Raw genomic sequence first — 26,966 nt, forward strand, 5'->3', positions numbered from 1 at the left:
CGCCTGTTTGGACTTTCAGATTCTTTCAGATGGGATTCTGAGCTGTGTCAGCTCTCTCTCCATGGTGCTGGATATGCAGTGGATCCTGACGCTTGCTCTTCTCCTGCCAACTTGGTCTGCTTCATACGAAGACTCCGCTTGGCTCAAAAAGGAGGAAGGTATGATGGTGGAAAAGAAGACATTTGGGGGGGGGGAGAGAGGGTCATATGCGTGGCTGTTTGGTAGCCAAATTTATGCCCACATTTGCTGAATTACTGCGAGACAGAGCATCCAGTGGGAGGGCTTCTAGTGTCCTTGCCCCCCTGGTGTGAGCTGTGGGAGGGCACCAAATTTTCAGCATAGCCTCCTCAAAACACCCTCAACAGCTCTCCTCAAAACACCCTCCAAGTTTCAAAGGATTGAACCAGGGGGTCCAGTTCTAGGAACCCCAAAAGAAGGTGCCCCTATCCTTCATTATTTCCTATGGAAGGAAGGCATTTAAAAAGGTCTGCGGTCCCTTTAGATGGGATGGCCAGAACTCCCTTTGGAGTTCAATTATGCCTGTCACACCCTTGTTCCTGGCTCCACCCCCAAAATCTCCTGGCTCCACCCCCAAACTCCCCAGAATTTTCTTGAAATGGACTTTACGCCCATTCTATACAGATGCAAGGCGGCTAACAGCATAAAATAGACAGTAAACAAAAGCAATATTAAAACAAAAAAAAACCCAGTCAGATAAATGGCAATGGTGCTACTTCAGGCAGATCATGTAATATTTGCTTTATGAACATATAAACATATGAAGCTGCCTTATACTGAATCAGACCCTCCTGGGTCCATCAAAGTCAGTCTTGTCTCCTCAGACTGGCAGCGGCTCTCCAGGGTCTCAAGCTGAGGTTTTTCACACCTCTTGCCTGGACGCTTTTGAGTTGGAGATGTCGGGGATTGAACCTGGGACCTTCTGCTTCCCAAGCAGATGCTCTGCCACTGAGCCACCGTCCCTCCATTTCCATCACCTACTGCCTAGAACCTTTTGAGTTGGAGATGCCGGGGATTGAACCTGGGACCTTCTGCTTCCCAAGCAGATGCTCTACCACTGAGCCACCGTCCCTCCATTTCCATCACCTACCGCCTGGAACCTTTTGAGTTGGAGATGCCGGGGATTGAACCTGGGACCTTCTGCTTCCCAAGCAGATGCTCTGCCACTGAGCCACCGTTCCTCCCTTTTCTCACGTGCACAGATCCTAGGCAGTTAGTACTAAAGTGCGATGGATCCAGAAATGGTGCCAGATGTGGGTAAGGATGCTCAAAGGTCTGCCGTTCTCATCTGTACTCTCTGCATATTCGTTTTTGGAAACCATCAGGCCAAACGGCTTTGGGGAAACCTGCAACAGAGCCAGGGGTGCCTGGAACCTCATCAGGAGGACGCCAGTGTCAGGCAAACGGCCAAATAAAAACTGCGGCAGTGGGGGGACACGGAGCAAGAACATTGGTGAGCTGCAGGGGTCCAACACCCAGATAGGGTCACCAGCCCTTAACATCCTCTCATCCAAGGAGCAGCCTTGCTTGGCTCCCGAGATCTGGTTATATATATTTTATTGAAATTTCAAAAAAGGGAGGGGTAAGGAAATACAAAAGTGGGAAGGGAAAAGGGGTAAAAGTATAATAGAGTCAACTCATTCCCCCCCCCCCCTGCATCATTAGACTACATAATAGTCTTAACAAGTGTATAGCCTATTTGTTGTTCAGTCACATAATCGAGTCCGACCCTTTGCGACCCCATGGACCAAGTCACGCCAGGCCCTCCTGTCTTCCACCGTCCCCCGAAGTCTGCTCAAATTCATGTTTGTTACATCAGTAACGCTGTCCAGCCATCTCCTCTTCTGCCGTCCCCTTCTTCTTTTGCCTTCTGTCTTTCCCAGCATCAGGGTCTTCTCCAGGGAGTGCTCCCTTCTCATTGGGTGGCCAAAGGATTTGAGCTTCAGCTTCCGCATCTGACCTTCCAGGGAACAGTCTGGGTTGATTTCCCTTAGGACTGACGAATTGGATCTTTTTGCTGTCCGAGGGACTCTCAAGAGTCTTCTCCAGCACCACAGCTCAAAAGCATCTCTTCGTCTGCGCTCAGCCTTATGGTCCAGCTCTCACAGCCATACATTACTACTGGAAATACTATAGCTTTGATGATACAGACTTTTGTTGGCAGGGTGATGTCTCTACTTTTTAGTATACTGCCTAGGTTTGCCATAGCTGGTCTGAAGTAGTAGTACAAAGCAGGAGTTCAATAGCACCTTTAAGACCAACAACCTTTTATTCAGAACATATCTCCTCTTTTGCCATCCCCTTCTTTTGCCTTCTGTCTTTGCAAGCATCAGGGTCTTCTCGAGTAATTGTTCCCTTCTCATTGGATGGCCAAAGTCTTTGAGCTTCAGCTTCAGCATCTGACCTTCCAGGGAACAGTCTGGGTTGATTTCCCTTAGGACTGACTGATTGGATCTTCTTGCAGTCCAAGGGACTCTCAAGAGTCTTCTCCAGCACCGCAGCTCGAAAGCATCTCTTCTTCTGCGCTCGGCCTTCCTTATGGTCCAACTCTCACATACTAAATAGTTTGCTACTATAAATTCAACCCTATCAAAGTGAGGAATACATTAGAAAGTGCAACAGGTAATATACAAAATCAAGTTCATACACGATGAAGCCATTTGTAAAAAAAGGTTTCCAAAGATTTTTCTCCGTCTTTTAGTGTCCTGCCCTTAAGACAAAGCGCAAGTATGTCCATTTCTGCTGTGTCCGGGATTTTGTCGATCAAATCTTGTTTCTTTGGAGCTACAGCTGCCAAGATCCGACACGATCACCCATCTGGGCCACCCATCTCAGGGAACTTACCAATGCGGCAGAGGAATTATTGTTGACCCAATACGGAGCCGTGTGTCATATACTAACCTTTTTGCTTCCTGTTTTTTGTTATTGCGGGGGATAGCGGATCTTGTAGTCCAGCAGTACGCTCCCCTGGGTCTTTCGGAAGTGCTCTTGAAGTGCCCGGCCCCCGAAGGCGTGTCTGCAGTGGAGTGGCGAGTGAACCGCACTGCAGGGCCCATTCAGAAAGCATCAGTGCGAGAAGATGGCGGCCTGGCCCTGCAGAACGCCAGCCGGGCTGAGGAGGCGGAATACAGTTGCTACGATCCTGCGACAGGACGGGTGCTGCGCAGAGTCTACCTGAAGCTGGGCTGTGAGTAGAAAAACACACAGGTTGCCTTTGGGATCGTGACTCTGTCTCTTCCATCTCTCCGGCTGGTGCTTTTTCTACCCTGGCCTTTCTCCAATTACCTCGCGAGGGTTTCAGGGTTCTCTAGGTTTCCCAGGTTGCACAGCGTGCCCTCACCAGCTCTCCTGTGCCACACTCACAGCGCAAAGGTGATGTCGCTGGAAAACTGGGCTAAAACCAATAAAATGAATTTTAACAGGGATAAATTCTGTCAAGTTCTGCATTTAGGTAGGAAAAATCCAATGCGTGGTTATAGGATGGGGGAGACTTGTCTTAGCAGTAGTCTGTGCGAAAATGATCTCGGGGTCTTAGTGGATCATACGCTGAACATGTCAACAGTGTGATGTGGTGGCTAAAAAGGCAAATGCGGTTTTGAGCTGTATCAAGAGAAGTCTAGTGTGCAGATCATGTGATGTGATGGTATCGCTTTACTCTGCTCTGGTAAGATCTCACCTGGCGTCTTGTGTTCTGTTTTGGGCACCACATTTTAAGAAGGATCTAGACAAGCTGGAATGGGTCCAGAGGAGGGCAACGAAGATGGTGAGGTGTCTGGAGATTAAGTCCTATGAGGAAAGGTTGAAGGAGCTGGGGATGTTTAGTCTGGAGAGGAGGCGGCTGAGAGGTGATAGGATCACCATCTTCAAGTACTTGAAGGGCTGTCCTATAGAGGATGGGGTGGAATTGTTTTCTGTGGCCCCAGAAAGTAGGACCCGAACTAGTGGGTTGAAATTAAATCAAAAGAGTTTCCGGCTCAACATTAGGAAGAACTTCCTGACAGTTAGAGCAGTTCCTCAGTGGAACAAACTTCCTCCTCGGGAGGTGTTGGGCTCTTCTTCCTTGGAAGTTTTTAAACAGAGGCTAGATGGCCCTCTGACAGCAGTGAAGATCCTGTGAATTTAGGGGGAGGGATTTGTGAGTTTCCTGCATTGTGCAGGGGGTTGGACTAGATGATCCTGGAGGTCCCTTCTAACTCTATGATTCTGTGATTCAAAGACATGGCAATGTCACTTCTGTTTGCTATGTCTTTGACACTCTAGGAATTTCTCCAGTTTCTATGGTCCATCACAGCCATTGGGGAACTTCCTAGAACAGGGGTGTTGAACTCATTTGTTATGAGGGCTGGATCTGACATAAATGAGACCTTGTCGGGCCGGGCCATGTGTGTACCTATTTAATAGCAGATACAGATTTTATAAGGAACACAAATGCAATTATATGTTTTTTAAAAACTTAAAACATTAGCACACATTGTGCTTAAAAGTGCTTTCTTTGTATTCTCTCCTGGGATCCAGGAGACCGGGCAAAGAAAGCTCTGGCTCTTTCCTTCCTCCCCCAGGGAACCAGGAGGGGGAGGAGCCTCAGCCAATAAATGAAGAGAGGCTTGGCTCAGTAGTTCTGCTGTGCAATTGAGAGAGCCTGGCAAAGCAAGCTCTGCCTCCCCCCCCTCCCCAAGGGAGGAGCCTCAGCCAATGGAGAAAATCAGAGGTTTCGCTCTGGAGCTCCTGTGCGATTGAGCAAGCCTTGCAAAGCAAGCTGTGATGCAGAAGGAAGCCAGAGAGAGGGAGAAGGAAGCAGACAAGAGCCAGTTGCTCGGGGGGGGGGCTGATAGGTGCCCTCCAAGGGCCTGATTCAGCTCCCGGGCCGCGTGTTTGACACCCCTGTCCTAGAGCACTGGAGGGTGGTGTTGCTCCAGGATGATCACTCTGAATTGACACTGCCATGTTGGCAGCAGTCCACCACTGCACATTTCACCTTCCCAAAGCCCTCGCCGGCTGCTGGGGCAGGGGCTAGTGAGCAACGCTGTAGTTCTCCTTTCCCTCTTTTAACTTCACATCAACTCTGTAATGTAGCTGAGGCTGCGGGGGTGGGGAGGGGAGAGAGCGAGGGAGAGAGAGAGAGCAGCCGCTGAGCTTCGTAGTAGACTGGAGATCTACAGAGGATCTTAGAGGCCATAAGGCGGAGCTTGCCAGCCGAAGGGTGGAGACTGGGAGTTCAGGGCAGCGGCCAGGTAAGATGGGGTGGAGTCTACTGGCTTCAGGTGGGGGCAGAAAAGGTACATAACTGATGCTACTCAATGGCGCCAGAGTGGAGGTGGAGCACACAACGGCCTTTCCCCTGAGATGCCTGCTCTTTTCATTGCTTTGTAATATTTTATTTTTAATATTTTAATGTCAGCTTCTGTCGACCGTGTCTGTATGAATTTCGATAATGTACTGGGTGATCTTTTGTTCCTCCTCTATGTATTTTATTTTATTTTTTTATTCCATTAGATTTGTATCCTGCCCTCCCCTTACGGATTCTGGGCAGCTAACAACATTATAAAATCGACAATTCAGCTTTAAAACAAGGAAAGGAAAGGTCCCCTGTGCAAGCACCAGTCGTTTCCGACTCTGGGGTGTCGTTGTTTTCACAACGTTTTCACGGCAGACTTTTTACGGGGCGGTTTGCCATTGGCTTCCCCAGTTTTTTACACTTCCCCCCAGCAAGCTGGGGACTCATTTGACTGACCTCGGAAGGATGGAAGGCTGAGTCAACCTCGAGCCAACTACCTGAACCCAGCTTCCGCTGGGATAGAACTCAGGTCATGAGCAGAGAGTTTGAACTACAGTGCTGCAGCTTTACCACTCTGCGCCACAGGACTCTTACTCATGAGGAAAGGAAAGGTCCTCTGTGTAAGCACCAGTCGTTTCTGACTCTGGGGTGACGTTGCTTTCACAGCGTTTTCACAGCAGACTTTTTACGGGGTGGTTTGCCGTTGCCTTCCCCAGTCTTTTACACTTCTCCCCCAGCAAGCTGGGGACTCCTTTGACCGACCTCGGAAGGATGAAAGGCTGAGTCAACCTTGGGCCGGCTACCTGAATCCAGCTTCCGCTGGGATCGAACTCAGGTCATGAGCAGAGAGTTCAGGTCACAGTACTGCAGTACTGCTGCTTTACCCCTCTGCGCCATGGGGCCGCTAAAACAATGTAACACTTTACAAAATGATAGGCTGATCATCCAAGATCCGTTTACCATCGCTGCTGTTGTTGCTTTGGCACTCACATATTGCTGACATTATTACTGCTGTCACGTTGGCGCTCAGATGTTATCACAGTGCCGGTTGGGCTTTCAAGGCTATGGTTTAAATATTCTAATACAGCAGTTGCCCGCCTTAGGTGTTAAACGCAAGCCGAAAGAGTTCAGCCTTGCAGGCCCTGCAGAACTGTACCAGGTCCTGCAGGGCTCCAATTTCTTCCGGAAGGGCGTTCCGCCACGTGGGGGCCACCACAGAAAAAGCCCCGGCCCTGGTGGCGGTCAATGACCGTAGAAATAAATTATGTACGTATGTCCGATGCCTGCCTTTCACTCTCCTCAGTGGGGACGATCCATTCAAGCCTGGCAATTTCAAATCAAATCCCAGAAATGAAGGGCTGGTGAATGGGGGGAGGTGTGCAAAAGGTATACGGCTCTAGACAACCGGTCAGCAAAGAATCATGACAGAGGCTCAACCAGTCCCCTCTGTGTGACTTCTCTCTTTTTCCTTCTTTTTCTGCAGATCCCCCAGAGAAGCCTTCCATCCAGTGCTTTTCCACCAGCTATGCCAGTCCTATCCATTGCACCTGGAAACTGGAAAGAGATACTCACTTGGACACGTTTTTCATCACCACATATCGGTATGAAAAGGACCAATCCCATGATGCTCTTCTTCTAGCCCCGCCCCTCCTCTCATTCACTGCACCCATTTGTCTGACTACCACACACATTTTGATCCTTCCTTTTCTTTGAGGCGCTTGAGGGGACAGACGTGACCCTCCCTTCCCCTCTCCCATTATCGCACCAACACTGTAAGCCGACAAGCCTGCAGTCCCTTTGCAAGCTACGGGCTGAGTGGGCCTTTGACACCAGGTCTCCCAGATCCTTCCCTGATGCTTGCAGTGATTCACCACACAGCCCTGTGCCCCCCTTACTGTCCTGTGCGTGTGAACCAGGCGCCAGCATTCAGCCACCCAGAGAGACTCAGCCAACCACCCCCTCACCTTCTGGATTCACTGATGAAATGTTTAAACCATGGGAGGCCACACTGCGGCTCGGGAGTCGCATGTGGTTCTTTCACACATATTGTGTGGCTCTTGAAACCTCCACTGCCCCAGCTTGGAAAAAAGCATTTCTCTCTTTAAATCACTTCTCCAACCAGTGACTTGGAGAATGCATTTAAAGTAAAAGTTGCTTTCTTTCTACCTCTCCCTCCCCATCTATCTTCCTGCCTGCCTGCCTGCCCTCAAACATTTGATGTTCATGTCTCGCAGCTCTCAAACACTTGACATTTATTCTGTGTGGTTCTTACGTTAAGTAAGTTTGGCCACCTCTGGTTTAAACCATGGTTATAGAATGGGGGAGACTTGTCTTAGCTGTAGTCTGTGCGAAAAGGATCTTGGGGTCTTGGTGGCTCATACGCTGAACATGAATCAACAGTGTGATGCGGTGGCTAAAAAGGTAAATGAAATTTTGGGCTGTATCGACAGAAGTCTAGTGTCCAGATCACGTGATGTGATGGTATCGCTTTACTCTGCTCTGGTAAGATCTCACCTGGAGTATTGTGTTCAGTTTTGGGCACCACAATTTAAGAAGGATCTAGACAAGATGGAGAGGGGTCTGGAGACCAAGTCCTATGAGGAAAGGTTGAAGTAGCTGGGGATATGTAGCTTGGAGAGGAGGCGGCTGAGAGGTGATAGGATCACCATCTTCAAGTACTTGAAGGGCTGTCATATAGAGGATGGTGTGGAATTATTTTCTGTGGCTCCAGAAGGTAAGACCAGTACCAGTGGGTTGAAATTAAATCAAAAGAGTTTCCGTCTCAACATTAGGAAGAAATTCCTGACCGAGAGAGCCGTTCCTCGGTGGAACAGGCTTCCTCCTTGGGAGGTGGTAGGTTCTCCTTCCTTGGAGGTTTTTCAACAGAGGCTGGATGGCCATCTGACAGCAATGGAGATCCTGTGAATTTAGGGGGAAGTGTTTGTGAGTTTCCTGCATTGTGCAGGGGGTTGGACTAGAGGTCCCTTCCAACTCTACGATTCTATGATTCATTCTCCACACCGTACTCCTTTACAGCGAGGGATTAAACTGTGGAATTCACTGCTAGAGGATGTAGCGGTGGCCACGGACATGGATGGATTTAAAAGGAGATTAGATGCTTTCATGGAGGGAGGTCTCCCAGTGTCTACTAGTGACTGGGGAGAACCTTCATGATCTTCTTCAGGGTTTCTGTGCAGTCATGGACCAACCAAGCCAGGGTCTGCTCTTTGGTTACCTGTACATCAGGAACGAGTTCCAATGAGGCTCAGCGCAGAGATAGGGTCGTCAAGTCCCCTTTGCCCTGAAATGAGGGACTTTTGTGCACACAGGAAGTGCGCACGTGATGCAATGATGTCACCCAGAAGTGAAATCGTCGCGCCGGCAACACTGTGCACGACCGCTCTAGGCATCTTCCGGAAAACTCTATGGTTTTTCCAGACGCTCTAACCATTTGGGAGGGGAAAACTCTATGGTACTGGGGGTTTGGCCGCCCTATGCAGAGATGGGGTGGAATTACCTGCCCCCAGCAGAGGCTGATCCGGAAGAGACCAGGCTGGTGTAGAAACGCTTGCAGGATGCCTCTTCAGGTAATTGATATAAGTGTCACCAACTTGTTCCTGAACAGATCTTAAGCTCTGGTCTCTTTGTACGTCAGGCACGACATGGATGGAGAGGAGCGTGAGTGCGTGCAAGCCCATTCAGCAGACAAAACCTGCTCCATCGCCGACGTGCAGCTGTTCTCCATCGTCCCCTACGTGTTGAACGTGACAGCGGTGAACCCACTGGGAGCCAACACCAGCCTCTTCCCCTTCCTCCTGAGGCAGATCGGTGAGTTTGCGCGGGATCGCTGCCAGTGTTCCCTCTGCGCTGAGGGCGCTAGCTCACAGATTTTTAGCCTCCAGCTCACACATTTTTGTCTTCGCTCAGGAAGAAGGGCCCCGGGACACAATAATTCATGCAGCAGCTCACATCTTTAATGCCAGTAGCTCACGAAGTGGAATTTTTGCTCGTGAGACTCTGCAGCTTAGAGGGAACACTGATCACAGCCTCCATCTTTCCCTCTTGCCGTAGCCAAGACCAGGCCTCAGATTCAGTGGGAGCTCACAGGAGCGCAGCTCCTGAACCTTTCTGAGCGTTCCCCCTCCTTCTTCTGAGAGTTCCGCCTCCTTGTCCATTGAAGAGTAGGTGCAGCTGCATAACAATCCCTGGATGAGCTCCACCACCTATTTTTTTTTACAAAACGACCCCTGGCCAAGATTTGCCTTTTCCCCCCAGGTTAGAAGAGGATGTTGCCCTCACAACGGAAAAGGGGCCCGAAGTGGCTTATTTTGAAGGCTAATCAAAGACGCCAAAAAAAAACCCCCTGGAAAAATAACGAACTACTATTCCAAAATCCAAAATTTAAACACCCGTTAAAAAGGTAAAGGTAGTCCCCTGTGCAAGCACCAGTCGTTTTCAACTCTGGGGCGACGTTGCTTTCACAACGTTTTCACGGCAGACTTTTTACGGGGTGGTTTGCCATTGCCTTCCCCACTCCTCTACGCTTTTCCCCCAGCAAGCTGGGGACTCATTTGACCAACCTCGGAAGGATGGGAGGCTGAGTCAACCTGGAGCCAGCTACCTGAACCCAGCTTCCGCTGGGATCGAACTCAGGTCGTGAGCAGAGGGCTCCGATTGCAGTACCGCAGCTTTACCACTCTGCACCACAGGGCACCAGTTACACAATAGATAAATGGGAAAATATCAAGTTCATTAAATTTAACAGCAAATGACTCTAGAAAATATAACAAAATTGGAAACACAACAAGTTTACAGTTCCTAAGTGCGTGAGTTCAGCATTCAGAGTTCCATACATGCATGTCAATTTCTGACTTTCCAACACTTTAAAGATGATTTGTCTGCTCCTGTGGGCAGATCAAAGTTCCAGTGCATGCAATGATTCTGTACAATGCAACTCGTTATGTTCTCTGTTGTATCCTTAAAAACGCACCGGCTGCTCTAGGAGCATCCGGGAAAACTTTGTGGTTTTCCTGGACACTCTAGCAATTTGGGGGGGGGGGAACTCTAGAGTTTTCCTCCCAAATTGCTAGAGCGTCCGGAGAAACCATAAAGTTTTCTCAGCCACTCCTAGAGCGGCCAGCGGGTGACATCACCGGCGTGATGACATCACTTCCGAGTGAAATCATTGTGCCGGCGACGTCAGGGGAGGATCCCCCTGCCTGCCCAATGTGGGCTGGCGGGTTAGGAACCTCCAGGGCGGGAGAACCCCCACCCTGTCCGGGAAATTGGAGCCCTGTCAGTCTGCAACGTCTTGTCGCTGGTGTGATAAATGTCAGGATTCTGAAAAGGACTTAAGAACATAAGAGAAGCCATGTTGGATCAGGCCAATGGCCCATCCAGTCCAACACTCTGTATCACACAGTGGCCATACACATAGCATATACACACTGTGGCTAATAGCCACTGATGGACCTCTGCTCTATATTTTTATCTAACCCCCTCTTGAAGCTGGCTATGCTTGTAGCTGCCACCACCTCCTGTGGCAGTGAATTCCACATGTTAATCACCCTTTGGGTGAAGAAGGACTTCTTTTTATCCATTTTAACCTGACTGCTCAGCAATTTCATTGAATGCCCAGGAGTTTTTGTATTGTGAGAAAGGGAGAAAAGTACTTCTTTCTCTATCTTCTCCATCCCATGCATAATCTTGTAAACCTCTATCTTGTCACCCCGCAGTCGACGTTTCTTCAAGCTAAAGAGTCCCAAGCATTTTAACCTTTCTTCATAAGGAAAGACTTCCCCATCCCTTGGATCCTGGATTCCTGCATGGCCAATCTCAGGGCAAGGAAGAAGCCATTTGCACATTGCTTTGCCCACCAGCCTGGTTGTGGAGTCCCAAGTAAACCCGTCTGCCCCTCTTCCCCCAATGCGAGGTTCATCTCCCTTGACCCTTCCTGCCAGCTGGAAGTATCCAGAGCTTTTGGCGACACAGATGAACTATTGAACTCTTAGCACAGAGGAAACGGGGCTTAGTTTAGTTTATTCGATTTATTTCCCGCCTTCCCCACCGAAGCAAGTTCAGGGCGTCTCACAATACACAGTAATCCCCATAAAACAATTGAGTTAAGCATTGTTAAAACAATTAATCAGTTTGTTGCTCATTTCCATTTAGTTACAGATGGCATTCAATGTTAGATTTTATATATTTTAAATTGGGCTTTTACTGTTTTTTACTGTTGTTGACTGTTTTTATGATGGAACCCGTCCTGAGCCTGTTCTATGGGGAAGGAAAGAAAAGGTCCCCCGTGCAAGCACCAGTCGTTTCCGACTCTGGGGTGACAGACGTAGCTTTCACAATGTTTTCATGGCAGACTTTTTTTTTATGGGGTGGTTTGCCATTGCCTTCCCCAGTCTTTTACACTTTCCCCCCCAGCAAGCTTGGGACTCACTTGACCGACCTCGGAAGTATATTATAACATTGGGAAAAGTCCAGAAAAGGGCAACTAGAATGATTAAAGGGCTGGAACACTTTCCCTATAAAGAAAGGTTTAAACGCTTGGGGCTCTTTAGCTTGGAGAAACATCGACTGTGGGGTGACATGATAGAGGTTTGCAAGATAATGCATGGGATGGAGAAAGTAGAGAAAGAAGTACTTTTCTCCTTTCTCACAATACAAGAACTCGTGGGCATTTGATGAAATTGCTGAGCATTCAGGTTAAAACAGATAAAAGGAAGTACTTCTTCACCCAAAGGGTGATTAACATGTGGAATTCACTGCCACAGGAGGTGGCGGCGGCTACAAGCATACACAGCTTCAAGAGGGGGTTAGATAAAAATATGGAGCAGATGTCCATCAGTGGCTATTAGCCACAGTGTGTATATATATGTGTTTGTGTGTGTGTGTATATATATATATATAATTTTTTTGGCCACTGTGTGACACAGAGTGTTGGACTGGATGGGCCATTGGCCTGATCCAACATGGCTTCTCTTATGTTCTTATGATGGAAGGCTGAGTCAACCTTGGGCCAGCTACCTGAACCAGCTTTTGCTGGGATTGAACTCAGGTCGTGACGTGAGCAGAGAGTTCAGATCACAGTACTGCGGTACTGCTGCTTTACCACTCTGCGCCACGGGGCCGCTGTTCTATGGGGAGGGAGGGCTAAAAATCGAATGAAATAAATCAAATAAATAAAAATTCTTAGACATCCAATTAGATCTTATACCTGGGCAGGTTCAGTTAAAAGCTAGCTGAAATAGTATCGTCTTGCAGGTCTTGCGGAACTGGGCAAGGTCCCACAAGGCTCTGGCTTGCTCAGGCAGTTTGTTCCACCAACGGGGGGCAGCAATTGAGAACCATAGAATCCTAGAGTTGTAAGGGACCTCAAAGGTCATGTAGTCCAACCCCCTGCACAATGCAGGAAACTCACAAATACCTCCCTCTAAATTAAACGATCTTCATTGCTGTCAGATGGCCATCTAGCCTCTGTTGAAAAACCTCCAAGGAAGGAGAGCCCACCACCTCCCGAAGAATCATAGAATCCTAGAGTTGGAAGGGACCTCCTGGGTCATCTAGTCCAACCCCCTGCACAATGCAGGAAACTCACTAATACCTCCCCCTAAATTCACGGGATCTTCATTGCTGTCAGATGGCCATCTAGCCTCTGTTTAAGAACCTCCAAGGAAGGAGAGCCCACCACCTCCCGAGGAAGCCTGTTCCACTGAGGAACTGCTCTAACGGTCAGGAAATTCTTCCTAATGTTGAGCCGGAAATTCTTTTGATTTAATTTCAACCCACTGGTTCTGGTCCTACCTTCTTGGGCCACAGAAAACAATTCCACACCTTCCTATATATAGGACAGCCCTTCAAATACTTGAAAATGGTGATCAGATGGTGATCTCAGCCGCCTCCTCTCCAGGCTGAACATGCCCAGCTCCTTCAACCTTTCCTCCTAGGACTTGATCTCCAGACCCCTCACCATCTTCGTCGCCCTCCTCTGGACCCATTCCAGCTTGTCTATATCCTCCTTAAAATGTGGTGCCCAAAACTGAACACAATACTCCAGGTGAGGTCTTACCATTGTTTAACCAAGCTTTAGGTTACTAATTAACAAGGATTAGTCATCCTTACCAGAAAACAAAACCATGAACTGAGTAGGGTTGCGCATAAACTAGGCAAGAGGTTAAACTTTAGTTTAGACTTTAAAACATCCCATTTTCTTAGAATCGACCCTCTTCTTTCAAGGCGTTCAAAGCAGCATTAGTGGTTCTCTCATAGAATCCTAGAGTTGGAAGGGACCTCCAGGGTTGTCTAGTCCAACCCCCTGCACAATGCAGGAAACTCACAAATGCCTCTCCCTAAATTCACAAGATCTCCATTGCTGTCAGATGGCCTGCAACCTCTGTTGGAAAACCTCCAAGGAAGGAGAGCCCACCACCTCCCGAGGAAGCCTGTTCCACTGAGGAACCGCTCTAACGGTCAAGAAGTTCTTCCTAATGTTGAGCCGGAAACTCTTGATTTAATTTCAACCCGTTGGTTCTGATCCTACCTTCTGGGGCCACAGAAAACAATTCCACCCCATCCTCTAGATGACAGCCCTTCAAGTACTTGAACATGGTGATCCACCCGATATAGGAGATTGTAAGCCGATTCAGAGAGAAGGGTGGGGTATAAATCTGCAGTCGTCTTCTTCAAATGCCCTCCCCTCCTTTGGAAATAATGAAGGATAGGGGCATCTTCTTTTGGGGCTCATAGAATTGGACCCCCTGGGCAAATCTTTTTGAAACTTGGAGGGTGTTTTGAGGAGATGCACTGAATGCTATGCAGAATATGTGGTGCCTCTACCTCAAAAAACACCCCCCCCCCAGAGCCCCAGATACCCGCGGATCAATTCTTTGTTATGCCCTATGGCAGGTGTGGCCAAGGGTAGTTCCTCCAGATGTAGGGTGGCCAGACCGTCCCGGTCTCCCGGGACATTCCCGGATCTGGCCACCCAATCCCGGATCCCGGGCTCCCTATACCGGGACCATTAAAGGTCCCGGTTTAGGCAGCCCAGGAGCCGGTGGGCCGCGGGCGCGGGCGGGGAAGGCGGGGAGTGAGGGAGGGAGCGTCCCTGCGCCTGCGCAGGGCCCCTGCGCACGCGCAGGGACGCTCCCTCCCTCACTCCCCGCCTTCCCCGCCCGCGCGCGGGGCCGGCAGCGGTGGGGGAGGCCTCTCCGCGGCCTCCGCTGGTCGCTGGGGGCCTTCCAGAGTGTCTGGAAGGCCCCCAGCGACCAGCGGAGGCCGCGGGGAGGCCGCGGAGCACCCGGCGCTGGTCCGGGAAGGCCTTCCAGAGCCTCTGGAAGGCCTTCCCGGACCAGCGCCGGCCAGCGAAGGCCTCCCCGCGGCCTCCGCTGGTCGCTGGGGGCCTTCCAGAGTGTCTGGAAGGCCCCCAGCGACCAGCGGAGGCCGCGGGGAGGCCGCGGAGCACCCGGCGCTGGTCCGGGAAGGCCTTCCAGAGCCTCTGGAAGGCCTTCCCGGGCCAGCGCCGGCCAGCGAAGGCCTCCCCGCGGCCTCCGCTGGTCGCTGGGGGCCTTCCAGAGTGTCTGGAAGGCCCCCAGCGACCAGCGGAGGCCGCGGGGAGGCCGCGGAGAGGCCGCGGAGCACCCGGCGCTGGTCCGGGAAGGCCTTCCAGAGCCTCTGGAAGGCCTTCCCGGGCCAGCGCCGGCCAGCGAAGGCCTCCCCGCGGCCTCCGCTGGTCGCTGGGGGCCTTCCAGAGTGTCTGGAAGGCCCCCAGCGACCAGCGGAGGCCGCGGGGAGGCCGCGGAGCACCCGGCGCTGGTCCGGGAAGGCCTTCCAGAGCCTCTGGAAGGCCTTCCCGGACCAGCGCCGGCCAGCGAAGGCCTCCCCGCGGCCTCCGCTGGTCGCTGGGGGCCTTCCAGAGTGTCTGGAAGGCCCCCAGCGACCAGCGGAGGCCGCGGGGAGGCCGCGGAGCACCCGGCGCTGGTCCGGGAAGGCCTTCCAGAGCCTCTGGAAGGCCTTCCCGGGCCAGCGCCGGCCAGCGAAGGCCTCCCCCGCGGCCTCCGCTGGTCGCTGGGGGCCTTCCAGAGTGTCTGGAAGGCCCCCAGCGACCAGCGGAGGCCGCGGGGAGGCCGCGGAGCACCCGGCGCTGGTCCGGGAAGGCCTTCCAGAGGCTCTGGAAGGCCTTCCCGGGCCAGCGCCGGCCAAGGAAGGCCTCTCCGACGCCTCCCTGGCCTCGCCGCCGCCCCCGCCGCTGGACTCGCCGCCGCCGGACCCGCCGCCGCCGCCCGACCCGCCGCCGCCGCCCGACTCGCCGCCGACCGCCACCGCAGGTAAGGGGGCCGAAAGCGGGGGGGGGGGCGGCCTTCCTTTCTTCCCTCCCTCTTCCCTTCTTTCCTTTCTTCCTCCCTTCCTTCCCTCCCTTCCTTCCCTCCCTCCCTTCCCTTCCTTCCTTCCCTCCCTCCCTCCTCCCTTCCTTCCTTTCTTTCTTCCTTCCCTCCCTCCCTTCCTTCCTTCCTTCCTTCCTTCCTCCCCTTCCCTCCTCCCTTCCCTCCTCCCTTCCTTCCCTCCCTCCTCCCCTCCCTCCTCCCTCCCTTCCTTTCTTTCTTCCTTCCCTCCCTTCCCTCCCTTCCTTCCTTCCTTCCTTCCTTCCTTCCTTCCTTCCTTCCTTCCTTCCTTCCTTCCTTCCTTCCTTCCTTCCTTCCTCCCTTCCCTTCCCTTCCCTTCCCTTCCCTTCCCTTCCCTTCCCTTCCCTTCCCTTCCCTTCCCTTCCCTTCCCTCCTCCCTTCCCTCCTCCCTTCCCTCCTCCCTTCCTTCCCTCCTTATGTTCTTATGTGGCGCAGAGTGTTGGACTGGAGGGGCCACTGGCCTGATGCAACAGGGCTTCTCTTATGTGACACAGAGTGTTGGACTGGATGGGCCACTGGCCTGATCCAACAGGGCTTCTGTTATGTTCTTATGTGACGCAGAGTGTTGGACTGGATGGGCGCAGAGTGTTGGACTGGCCTGATCCAACAGGTCTTCTGTTATGTTCTTATGTGACGCAGAGTGTTGGACTGGATGGGCCACTGGCCTGATCCAACAGGGCTTCTGTTATGTTCTTATGTGACGCAGAGTGTTGGACTGGATGGGCCACTGGCCTGATCCAACAGGGCTTCTCTTATGTTCTTATGTGACGCAGAGTGTTGGACTGGATGGGCCACTGGCCTGATCCAACAGGGCTTCTGTTATGTTCTTATGTGACGCAGAGTGTTGGACTGGATGGGCCACTGGCCTGATCCAACAGGGCTTCTGTTATGTTCTTATGTGACGCAGAGTGTTGGACTGGATGGGCCACTGGCCTGATCCAACAGGGCTTCTCTTATGTTCTTATGTGACGCAGAGTGTTGGACTGGATGGGCCACTGGCCTGATCCAACAGGGCTTCTCTTATGTTCTTATGTGACAATACTGACTTTGGTGGACCCAAGCACTGATTCAGTGTAAGGGAGCTTTGTGTTTGTGACTGGAGTGGACAATACTGACTTTGGTGGACCCAAGCACTGATTCAGTGTAAGGGAGCTTTGTGTTTGTGTCTTCTGGTGCAATTTTGTTCTCAGATCCTGTATTTACTTCATCAGTATATGGGATAAGGCACTTTCTCAACTGTGCTGCATAATGCAGCCTATTTATTTTGTCCTGTTGGCTCTGTTGGCTCTATCTGCGCCACCTTCATCACTTTCGGGGTGTGGATCCCCCAGTGGGGTGGGCTCCCGACTCCCTCTGCCGGCTGTTTCTGATAGCCCTGCGCCCCCTCTTTCATTTGATATGTGTCCCGTGCGGGTGCCACCCTCCTGCCGGGAGATGCCGCAAAATGAGCCCCCTTGAGGCTTATGGCGGCAGGGCTCGGGGGAAGCAAGCTAGACTGCTGTTCTTTTGAGGGGTTATAGAGTGTTTCGAGCCCCTCCCTGTGGCATCGGTCCCATCGTTGTGGGACCCAGGGGGCCGGCGCAGCGGCCCGCTGAAGCAGCCTGTCAGTCACTTCCGCATCTCGACCTGTGTTATTAGTGACAGGCTGCTTCGGCAGGCTGCTGCGCCGGCCCCCTGGGTCCCACGACGATGGGACCAATGCCACAGGGAGGGGCTCGAAACACTCTATAACCCCTCAAAAGAACAGCAGTCTAGCTTGCTTCCCCCGAGCCCTGCCGCCATAAGCCTCAAGGGGGCTCATTTTGCGGCATCTCCCGGCAGGAGGGTGGCACCCGCACGGGACACATATCAAATGAAAGAGGGGGCGCAGGGCTATCAGAAACAGCCGGCGGAGGGAGTCGGGAGCCCACCCCACTGGGGGATCCACACCCCGAAAGTGATGAAGGTGGCGCAGATAGAGCCAACAGAGCCAACAGGACAAAATAAATAGGCTGCATTATGCAGCACAGTTGAGAAAGTGCCTTATCCCATATACTGATGAAGTATATACAGGATTTGAGAACAAAATTGTTTCCGGCGGTGATATTTGGGGGATTTTTGGGGACGTCACAGGAAGTGCTGTGAAGTCACTTCCTGTTTCCGGCAGTGGCATTTGGGGGAAATGATGCCATTTGGGGGAAATGATGTCACAGGAAGTGATGTCACTTCCTGCTTCCGGCAGGTGGCGCGGGGGAAATGATGTCACAGGAAGTGATGTCACTTCCCGTTTCCGGCAGGTGGCGCGGGGGAAATGATGTCACAGGAAGTGATGTCACTTCCTGTTTCCGGCGGTGGTATGACGTCGCCGGAAGTGACGTCGCCGGAAGTGACGTCACTTCCTGTTTCCGGCGGCGCGCGCACTTCGCGCGCGCGCACTCCTGCCTTCCCCCCCCCCCCAAGGTGTCCCTGGCTGGCCTTCAGACATTATGGCCACCCTATCCAGATGTTTTTTTTTTTGCCTACAACTCCCATCAGCCCCAGCCATTGGCCATGCTGGCTAGGGCTGATGGGACTTGTAGGCAAAAAAACATCTGGAGAGCTACCCTTGGCCACTCCTGCTCTGTAGGACAGCCCTTCAAGCACTTGAAGATGGTGATCCTATCACCTCTCAGCCGCCTCCTCTCCAGGCTCTTTCTCTGGTTGATGTCAATCTTGCCTCCTCCAGCTCAAGGATCGATGGTAAGTTTTGCGTTCCAGATCTAAGCCCCCTCTGGAGAACATGTGGGGAGGGGCAACTTGTCGATCACGACAGCCTCTCATCAGACTCATGCAGAGATGCAACGGGCAGAATCGTCTGTTAATTCTAGCAGGCAGGCAGGCCATTCTGTGCTGCGTCTGCATGGGTAGTGGTGGAATGGTCCAGTCCCACCCAAGACTGAGAAGGAGTGGAATTCCTGCCTCCCCCCCCTCTTTAAGGGCTTCATGTGTCTTGTGGCTGCCTCGTGCTTGAGTCCGTTTCCATCATGGCTTTTTTTCCAGTCAAGCCGGATCCTCCAGAAGACTTGAAGGTTTCTGCGATCCCGGGAGTGAGCTGGAAGCTGCGTTTGGACTGGAAGCCTCCCAGTTCCTGGCTGTTTCTCGAGTACTTTCCCCTCAAGTATGTGGTCCGTTACTCAAGGGACAGAACCAACAGCAGCAAAATGGTGAGAGGGGTCGATTGGCCATACTCTGCTGACAAATGGTCTCAAATAAGATGAATTTTAACAGGGATAAATGTGGAGTTCTGCATTTAGGTAGCAAAAATCCAATGCATGGTTATAGGATGGGGGAGACTTGTCTTACCAGTAGTCTGTGTGGAAAGATCTCGGGGTCTTAGTGGCTCATACGCTGAATGTGAGTCAACAGTGTGGTGCGGCAGCTAAAAAGGCAAATGCAGTTTTGCCCTGCATCCAGAGAAGTATAGTGTCCAGATCACATGAAGTGATGGTATCGCTTTATTCTGCTCTGGTAAGACCTCACCTGGAGTCTCGCGTTCAGTTTTGGGCACCGTGTTTTAAGGAGGATCTAGACAAGCTGGAACAGGTCCAGAGGAGGGTGACAAAGATGGTGAGGGGTCTGGAGACCAAGTTCTATGAGGAAAGGTTGAAGGAGCTGGGGATGTTTAGCCTGGAAAGGAGGTGGCTGAGAGGTGATAGGATCACCATCTAGTCCAACCCCCTGAGCAGTGCAGAAAACTCAAACACCTCCCCCTAAATTCACAGGATCCTCACTGCTGTCAGATGGCCATCTAGCTTCTGTTTAAAAACCTCTCCCACCACCTCCCGAGAAGGAAGCCTGTTCCGAGGAATTGCTCAAACGGTCAGGAAGTTCTTCCTAATGTTGAGACGGAAACTCTTTTGATTTAATTTCAACCCACTGGTCCTGGTCCTACCTTCCGGGACCACAGAAAACAATTCCACACCATCCTCTATAGAACAGCCCTTCAAGGACTTGAAGATGGTGATCCTATCACCTCTCAGCCGCTTCCTCTCCAGGCTAAACATCCCCAGCTCCTTCAACCTTTCCTCATTGGACTTGGTCTCCAGACCAAAACAATTCCACACCATCCTCTATAGGACAGCCCTTCAAGGACTTGAAGATGGTGATCCTATCACCTCTCAGCCGCCTCCTCTCCAGGCTAAACATGCTCAGCTCCTTAAACCTTCCTCATTGGACTTGGTCTCCAGACCAAAACAATTCCACACCATCCTCTATAGGACAGCCCTTCAAGGACTTGAAGATGGTGATCCTATCACCTCTCAGCCACCTCCTCTCCAGGCTAAACATGCTCAGCTCCTTAAACCTTCCTCATAGGACTTGGTCTCCAGACCAAAACAATTCCACACCATCCTCTATAGGACAGCCCCTTCAAGGACTTGAAGATGGTGATCCTATCACCTCTCAGCCGCCTCCTCTCCAGGCTAAACATCCCCAGCTCCTTCAGCCTTTCCTCATAGGACTTGGTCTCCAGACCAAAACAATTCCACACCATCCTCTATAGGACAGCCCTTCAAGGACTTGAAGATGGTGATCCTATCACCTCTCAGCCACCTCCTCTCCAGGCTAAACATGCTCAGCTCCTTAAACCTTCCTCATAGGACTTGGTCTCCAGACCAAAACAATTCCACACCATCCTCTATAGGACAGCCCTTCAAGGACTTGAAGATGGTGATCCTATCACCTCTCAGCCACCTCCTCTCCAGGCTAAACATGCTCAGCTCCTTAAACCTTCCTCATAGGACTTGGTCTCCAGACCAAAACAATTCCACACCATCCTCTATAGGACAGCCCTTCAAGGACTTGAAGATGGAGATCCTATCACCTCTCAGCCGCCTCCTCTCCAGGCTAAACATGCTCAGCTCCTTAAACCTTTCCTCATTGGACTTGGTCTCCAGACCCCTCACCATCTTCGTCGCCATCCTCTGGACCCGTTCCAGCTTGTCTAGATCCTTCTTAAAATGTGGTGCCTCAAACTGAACACAAGACTCCAGGTGAGTCTCCTCTGCTTCACAGCTCCATAGACCTTTACTGTCTCGGACACGCTATTTTAAAAGGCGTGCAGTTGGGAAGGCAGGCAGTGGGCAAGAGGCTGTTTCTCTTGGGACCCACAGCAGTGAACGGTCCCCGACCAGGTGCTGGACAGCGGGAAGCACAGAGGCCAGGCCTCAGGACTTGGAAGGGGATCTGGGAACCCGGACCCTCCCACTTAGGGTTGCCAAGTCCAATTCTAGAAGTATCTGGGGACTTTGGGGGTGGGGCCAGGAGCAAGGTTGTGACAAGCATAACTGAACTCCAAAGGGAGTCCTGGCCATCCCATTTAAAGGGACCGCACACCTTTTAAATGCCTTCTCTCCATTGGAAATAATGAAGGATAGGGGCACCTTCTTTTGGGGCTCATAGAATTGGACCCCCTGGTCAAATCTTTTTGGAACTTGGGGGGTGTTTTGAGGAGAGGCACTGGATGCTATGCTGCGGATTCGGTACCTCTACCTAAAAAAACAGCCCCCCCCCCCAGAGCCCCAGATCAATTCTCCATTATACCCTATGAGAATCGGTCTCCATAGGGAATAATGGAGTGCCCAGCAGACCTTTCCCTCCCTCCCCCTCTGCTTTCTGATGACCTTGAAGCGGGGGGAGGGTCTCCAAACAGGGGGATCCCCTGCCCCCACCTGGGGATTCACAACATTACAAGAACGGTCAATCTGAATGAGCACCCGGATATAAGCTCATTTTATTATGTCCAAAGACTTCCTCAGGAGTAATCTTGTTTCCTTCAAGGGTTATCAGCCACTTTTTACAATTCATCATTAATGTTTTCTAATGCTTTCTGCAGCGTCTTGACTTTCTTCCAAAGTTCCCATCCTGGAATAAACCATGGTCATTACGAGATATAACGCCAAGCAGAATGGAAATGGAATAAATCTGAAGTCATTTTAAATCTATTGTAATCCAAAATTTACCTCTCAGCTTGGTGTTATACGGACGCGACGAAATGAGCTTATATCTGGGTGCTCGTTGGCATTGACCTTTCTTGTAACGTTGTGGCTGAATCCTCTTTGTAAAGTTGCACTTCTTTATATTTTATGTGACTCCTAAAGTTACTGAACATCGTAGGCCGTATACCACAGTGTCACGACTCAGGGGGGTCTTACCAAGTGCTGCCACCACTCTGGGTTAAGGGTTCCCCTTGAGAAGACCCAGAGTACCTTCCCAAGCCCTTCAGGCATCTTGTAGCTTAGGCTAGAAGTGGCCAATGGTAGCTCTCCAGATTTTTTTTTGCCTACAACTCCCATCAGCCCCAGACATTGGCTATGCTGGGAGTTGTAGGCAAAAAAAAATCTGGAGAGCTACCATTGGCCACCGCTGGCTTAGGCCAAATAAGAACATAAGAGAAGTCATGTTGGATCAGGCCAATGGCCCATCCAGTCCAACACTTTGTGTAACTGGTTAATTAATAGGAAGCAGAGTGTGAGTATAAATGGGCAGTCTTCGCAGTGGAGGACAGTAAGCAGTGGAGTGCCGCAGGGCTCAGTACTGGGTCTCATGCTCTTTAACTTGTTCATAAATGATTTGGAGTTGAGAGTAAGCAGTGAAGTGGCCAAGTTTGCAGATGACACTAAATTGTTCAGGGTGGTGAGAACCAGAGAGGATTGTGAGGCACTCCAAAGGGATCTGTTGAGGCTGGGTGAGTGGGCATCAATGTGGCAGATGAGGTTCAATGTGGCCAAGTGCAAAGTAATGCACATTGGGGCCAAGAATCCCAGCTGCAAATACAAGTTGATGGGGTGTGAACTGGCAGAGACTGACCAAGAGAGAGATCTTGGGGTCGTGGTAGAGAACTCACTGAAAACGTCAAGACAGTGTGCGATTGCAATAAAAAAGGCCAACGCAATGCTGGGTATTATTAGGAAGGGAATTGAAAACAAATCAGCCAGTATCATAATGCCCCTGTATAAATCGATAGTGCGGTCTCATTTGGAATACTGTGTACAATTCTGGTCACCGCACCTCAAAAAGGATATTATAGCACTGGAAAAAGTGCAGAAAAGGGCAACTCAAAAAGGATATTATAGCACTGGAAAAAGTGCAGAAAAGGGCAACTAGAATGATTACTGGTTTGGAACACTTTCCCTATGAAGAAAGGTTAAAACGCTTGGGGCTCTTTAGCTTGGAGAAACGTCGACTGCGGGGTGACATGATAGAGGTTTACAAGATTATGCATGGGATGGAGAAGGTAGAGAAAGAAGTCCTTTCCTCCCTTTCTCACAATACAAGAACTTGTGGGCATTCAATGAAATTGCTGAGCAGTCGGGTTAGAACGGATAAAAGGAGGTACTTCTTCACTCAAAGGGTGATTAACATGTGGAATTCACTGCCACAGGAGGTGGGGGCGGCTACAAGCATAGCCAGCTTCAAGAGGGGGTTAGATAAAAATTTGGAGCAGAGGTCCATCAGTGGCTATTAGCCACAGTGTGTATATATATGTGTGTGTGTGTATATATATATATATAAATAAACTTTTGGCCACTGTGTGACACAGAGTGTTGGACTGGATGGGCCATTGGCCTGATCCAACATGGCTTCTCTTATGTTCTTAGTGGCCAAAATGTGTGTGTGTGTGTATACACACACACACTGGCTAATAGCCACTGATGGACCTCTGCTCCCTATTTTTATCATACCCCACTCTTGAAGCTGTCTATGATTGTAGCCGCCGCCACCTCCTGTGGCAGTGAATTTCACATGTTAATCACCCTTTGGGTGAAGAAGGACTTCCTTTTATCCGTTTTAATCTGACTGCTCAGCAATTTCATTGAATGCCCACAAGTACTTCTTTCTCTACCTTCTCCATCCCATGCATAATCTTGTCAACCTCTATCATGTCACCCCGCTGTCGACGTTTCTCCAAGTTAAAGAGCCCCAAGCATTTTAACCTTTCTTCATAGGGAAAGTGTTCCTACCCTTTAATTATTTTAGTTGCCCTTTTCTGCACTTTTTCCAATGCTACAATATCCTTTTTGAGGTGCGGTGACCAGAATTGCGCACAGTACTCCAAATGAGACCGCACCATCGATTTATACAGGGGCATTATGATACTGGCTGATTTGTTTTCAATTCCTTTCCTAATAATTCCCCGCATGGCATTGGCCTTTTTTATTGCAATCGCACACTGTCTTGACATTTTTAGTGAGTTCTCCACCACGACCCCAAGATCTCTCTCTTGGTCAGTCTCTGCCAGTTCACACCCCATCAACTTGTATTTGTAGCTGGGATTCTTGGCGTGAGGCCCAGGCAGAGTGAACAGCAACAAAAAGGTTTATTTTAGTGCAGTGTAAATTAACAAGGTGCATTCACCAGTAAAAGGGTGAAGGGAAAATAAACAAATGCCCTAACGCATCTATCTCTACAGTCCCTACTCTAAAACTACACTTACCCCCCTTTGGGTAAGGGCCTTTTCCCTTGCTTCCAACTCTCCAGGCGACAGCCTGCTTCCAGCTAAGCCTTCTAGGGAAAGAACGCCCACTTCCTGGGCTTGGTGTTTATTTATTCTCTTCCCAGGCCCCACCCCTCTCTGGGCGTGTTTCCCCTCCATACCCCTCGCTACCCAATCAGAGGGACAGAAGGAATCCTGGGAGATGTAGGCTTTCCCCAGTAACTCCTAAGCAGGCTTCCCTGGGGCCTGCAGGCCTCGCTAGGCCCAGCATCACAACAGTGTTTGTTCTTTGTATCACCTTCAATAATGAACTGTGGCCCCGTGTTGTTGGTTCCCAGCTGGGGATTGGCAAGCCTACTCCCAGTGGATGATTCGTGGCAAAGGTCAGGTTAGGATTGCCAAATCCAGTTCAAGAAATATCTGGGGACTTTAGGGGTGGAGCCAGGAGACACTGGGGTGGAGCCAAGATTAAGGCTGTGACAAGCATCATTGAACTCCAAAGGGAGTTCTGGCCATCACATTTAAAGGGACGGCACACCTTTTGAATGCCTTCCTTCCACAGGAAATAATGAAGGATAGGGGCACCTTCTTTTGGGGCTCATAGAATTGGAACCCCTGGTCCAATCTTTTTGAAACTTGGGGGGTATTTTGGGGAAAGGCACCGGACGTTATACTGAAAATATGGTGCCTCTACCCAAAAAAACAGCCCCCCCCAAAGCCCCAGATACCCGTGGATCAATTCTCCATGATTTTCTGCGGGAATAAATCTCCATAGGGAATGACAGAATGCCCAACAGACATTTCCCTCCCCTCCCCCTGCTTTCTGACAACTCTGAAGCGGGGGGAGGGCCTCCAAACCGGGGGATCCCCTACCCCCACCTGGGGATTGGCAACCCAGGGTTAGGTGGTGGTGGTGAGAGAGAAAAAAAGGCTCTCCGGGTGTTGAGAAACCTTGGAGTGGACTGGCTGGAACAGGGTTTCTGGAACGTGACACCACCTTTGTCTCTCTCACCTCTTTCAGACCAGACCTTCCGAGCAAACCTCTTTCGTTTTGACCGGGATCCATCCAGGAGCTGTGTACCACGTCCAAGTAGCGGCTAAAGACTACCTCGACCATGGCAAACGTAGTGCCTGGAGTCCCCCCAGCATCTGGAACAGCCTGGAGGCCAGAATGACGGGCGTCGAGGGCACTGCCAGCCGCAGCGCTTCCGGGGGGTGTCCGTTGCCCCTGCCTAGGCCGTTCTGTGATTTAGTCTGGGTGGGATCCCCATGAAGTTCGACCTGAGAATATCCAAGTGTGGTTTCCATGGGCAAACTGTCCTTTCTTCCCTTCCCTCTGTCTAACATGTTTCTAGACCAAGGGTGGCCAAACTTGCTTAACATAAGAGCCACACAGGATACGCGTCAAAATTTGAGAGCTGCAAGACATGAATGTCAGAGGTTTGAGAGCAGGCAGGAAAGGAAGGCAAATAGATGGGTAGAGGGAGGAGAAGGGAGAGGGGGAACATAAGAACATAAGAGAAGCCATGTTGGATCAGGCCAATGGCCCCTCCAATCCAACACTCTGTGTCACATAAGAGAAGCCATGTTGGATCAGGCCAATGGCCCCTCCAATCCAACACTCTGTGTCACATAAGAACATAAGAGAAGCCCTGTTGGATCAGGCTAATGGCCCCTCCAATCCAACACTCTGTGTCACATTAGAATATAAGAGAAGCCCTGTTGGATCAGGCCAATGGCCCATCCAGTGCAACACTCTGTGTCACAGTGGCCAAAAACCCCAGGTGCTATCAGGAGGTCCACCAAGGGGGCCAGGACACTAGAAGCCCTCCCACTGTGCCCCGCAAGCACCAAAAAATACAGAGCATCACTGCCCCAGACAGAAGAACATAAGAGAAGCCATGTTGGGTCAGGCCAATGGCCCATCCAGTCCAATACTCTGTGTCACACAGTGGCCAAAAAAACCCGGCGCCAGCAGGAGGTCCATCAGTGGGGCTGGGACACTAGAAGCCCCTCCCACTGTTGCTGCCCCTCCCCCCAAGCACCAAGAATACAGAGCATCACTTGCCCCAGACATAAGAACATAAGAGAAACCATGCTGGATCAGGCCAATGGCCCATCCAGTCCAACACTGTGTCACAAAGTGGCCAAAAAAATCAGGACGCCATCAGGAGGTCCACCAGTGGGGCCAGGACACTAGAAGCCCTCCCACTGTGCCCCCCTCCAAGCACCAAGAATACAGAGCATCACTTGCCCCAGTCAGAGAGTTCCAACAATATGCTGTGGCTAATAGCCCCTGATGGACCTCTGCTCCATATGCCTATGCAAACCCCTCTTGAAGCTGGCTATGCTTGTAGCTGCCACCAGCTCCTGTGGCAGCGAATTCCTTGTGTCGATCACTCTTTGGGAAGAAAGCAACTTTAAATACATTCTCCAAGCTGCTGGTTGGCTTGGCGAAGTGATTTAAAGAGACAAATGCCTTATCCAGTCTGGCCAACAGGGCGGGAGGGGGCCTTGAGAGCCGCCGCAGTATGTGTGAAAGAGCCACGTGCGGCTCCTGAAGGACAGTTTGGCCACAGTGTTTTACATTGTTCTAAACAGGCAAGCAGCATTCAACATCCAGGGGCAACTGCCACGCGTGGAACGAATAGGTACAGCCCCATCTGCCACCAACGTGTGCCACCTTTTACGAAAGGCAATAAAATTGCTTCCGCAGCTTGGAATCGCATGCCTGGATTCTTCATTTCGGCTTCAGCCGGTCTGAGCGGAAAGCAAACTGTCCAGCTGCTTGCTCTGAATTTTGACATATTTTGGC

The 26,966-nt window shown here is 51.0% G+C and overlaps 1 protein-coding gene across 1 annotated transcript; it reads left to right on the forward strand.

The window, feature by feature from the left end:
- EBI3 (Epstein-Barr virus induced 3) lies at nucleotides 1-25,460 on the forward strand. Its single transcript, XM_060233435.1, has 6 exons — nucleotides 1-158; nucleotides 2,957-3,205; nucleotides 6,777-6,894; nucleotides 8,949-9,121; nucleotides 18,718-18,881; nucleotides 25,173-25,460. Exons 1-6 carry the CDS (start codon nucleotides 62-64, stop codon nucleotides 25,422-25,424), a joined length of 1,053 nt encoding a protein of 350 aa, XP_060089418.1. The 5' UTR covers nucleotides 1-61; the 3' UTR covers nucleotides 25,425-25,460.
- The last annotated feature ends 1,506 nt before the right edge of the window (nucleotides 25,461-26,966 follow it).

Source organism: Heteronotia binoei, chromosome 2, assembly GCF_032191835.1.
Source record: "Heteronotia binoei isolate CCM8104 ecotype False Entrance Well chromosome 2, APGP_CSIRO_Hbin_v1, whole genome shotgun sequence".
Taxonomy (NCBI): domain Eukaryota; kingdom Metazoa; phylum Chordata; class Lepidosauria; order Squamata; family Gekkonidae; genus Heteronotia; species Heteronotia binoei.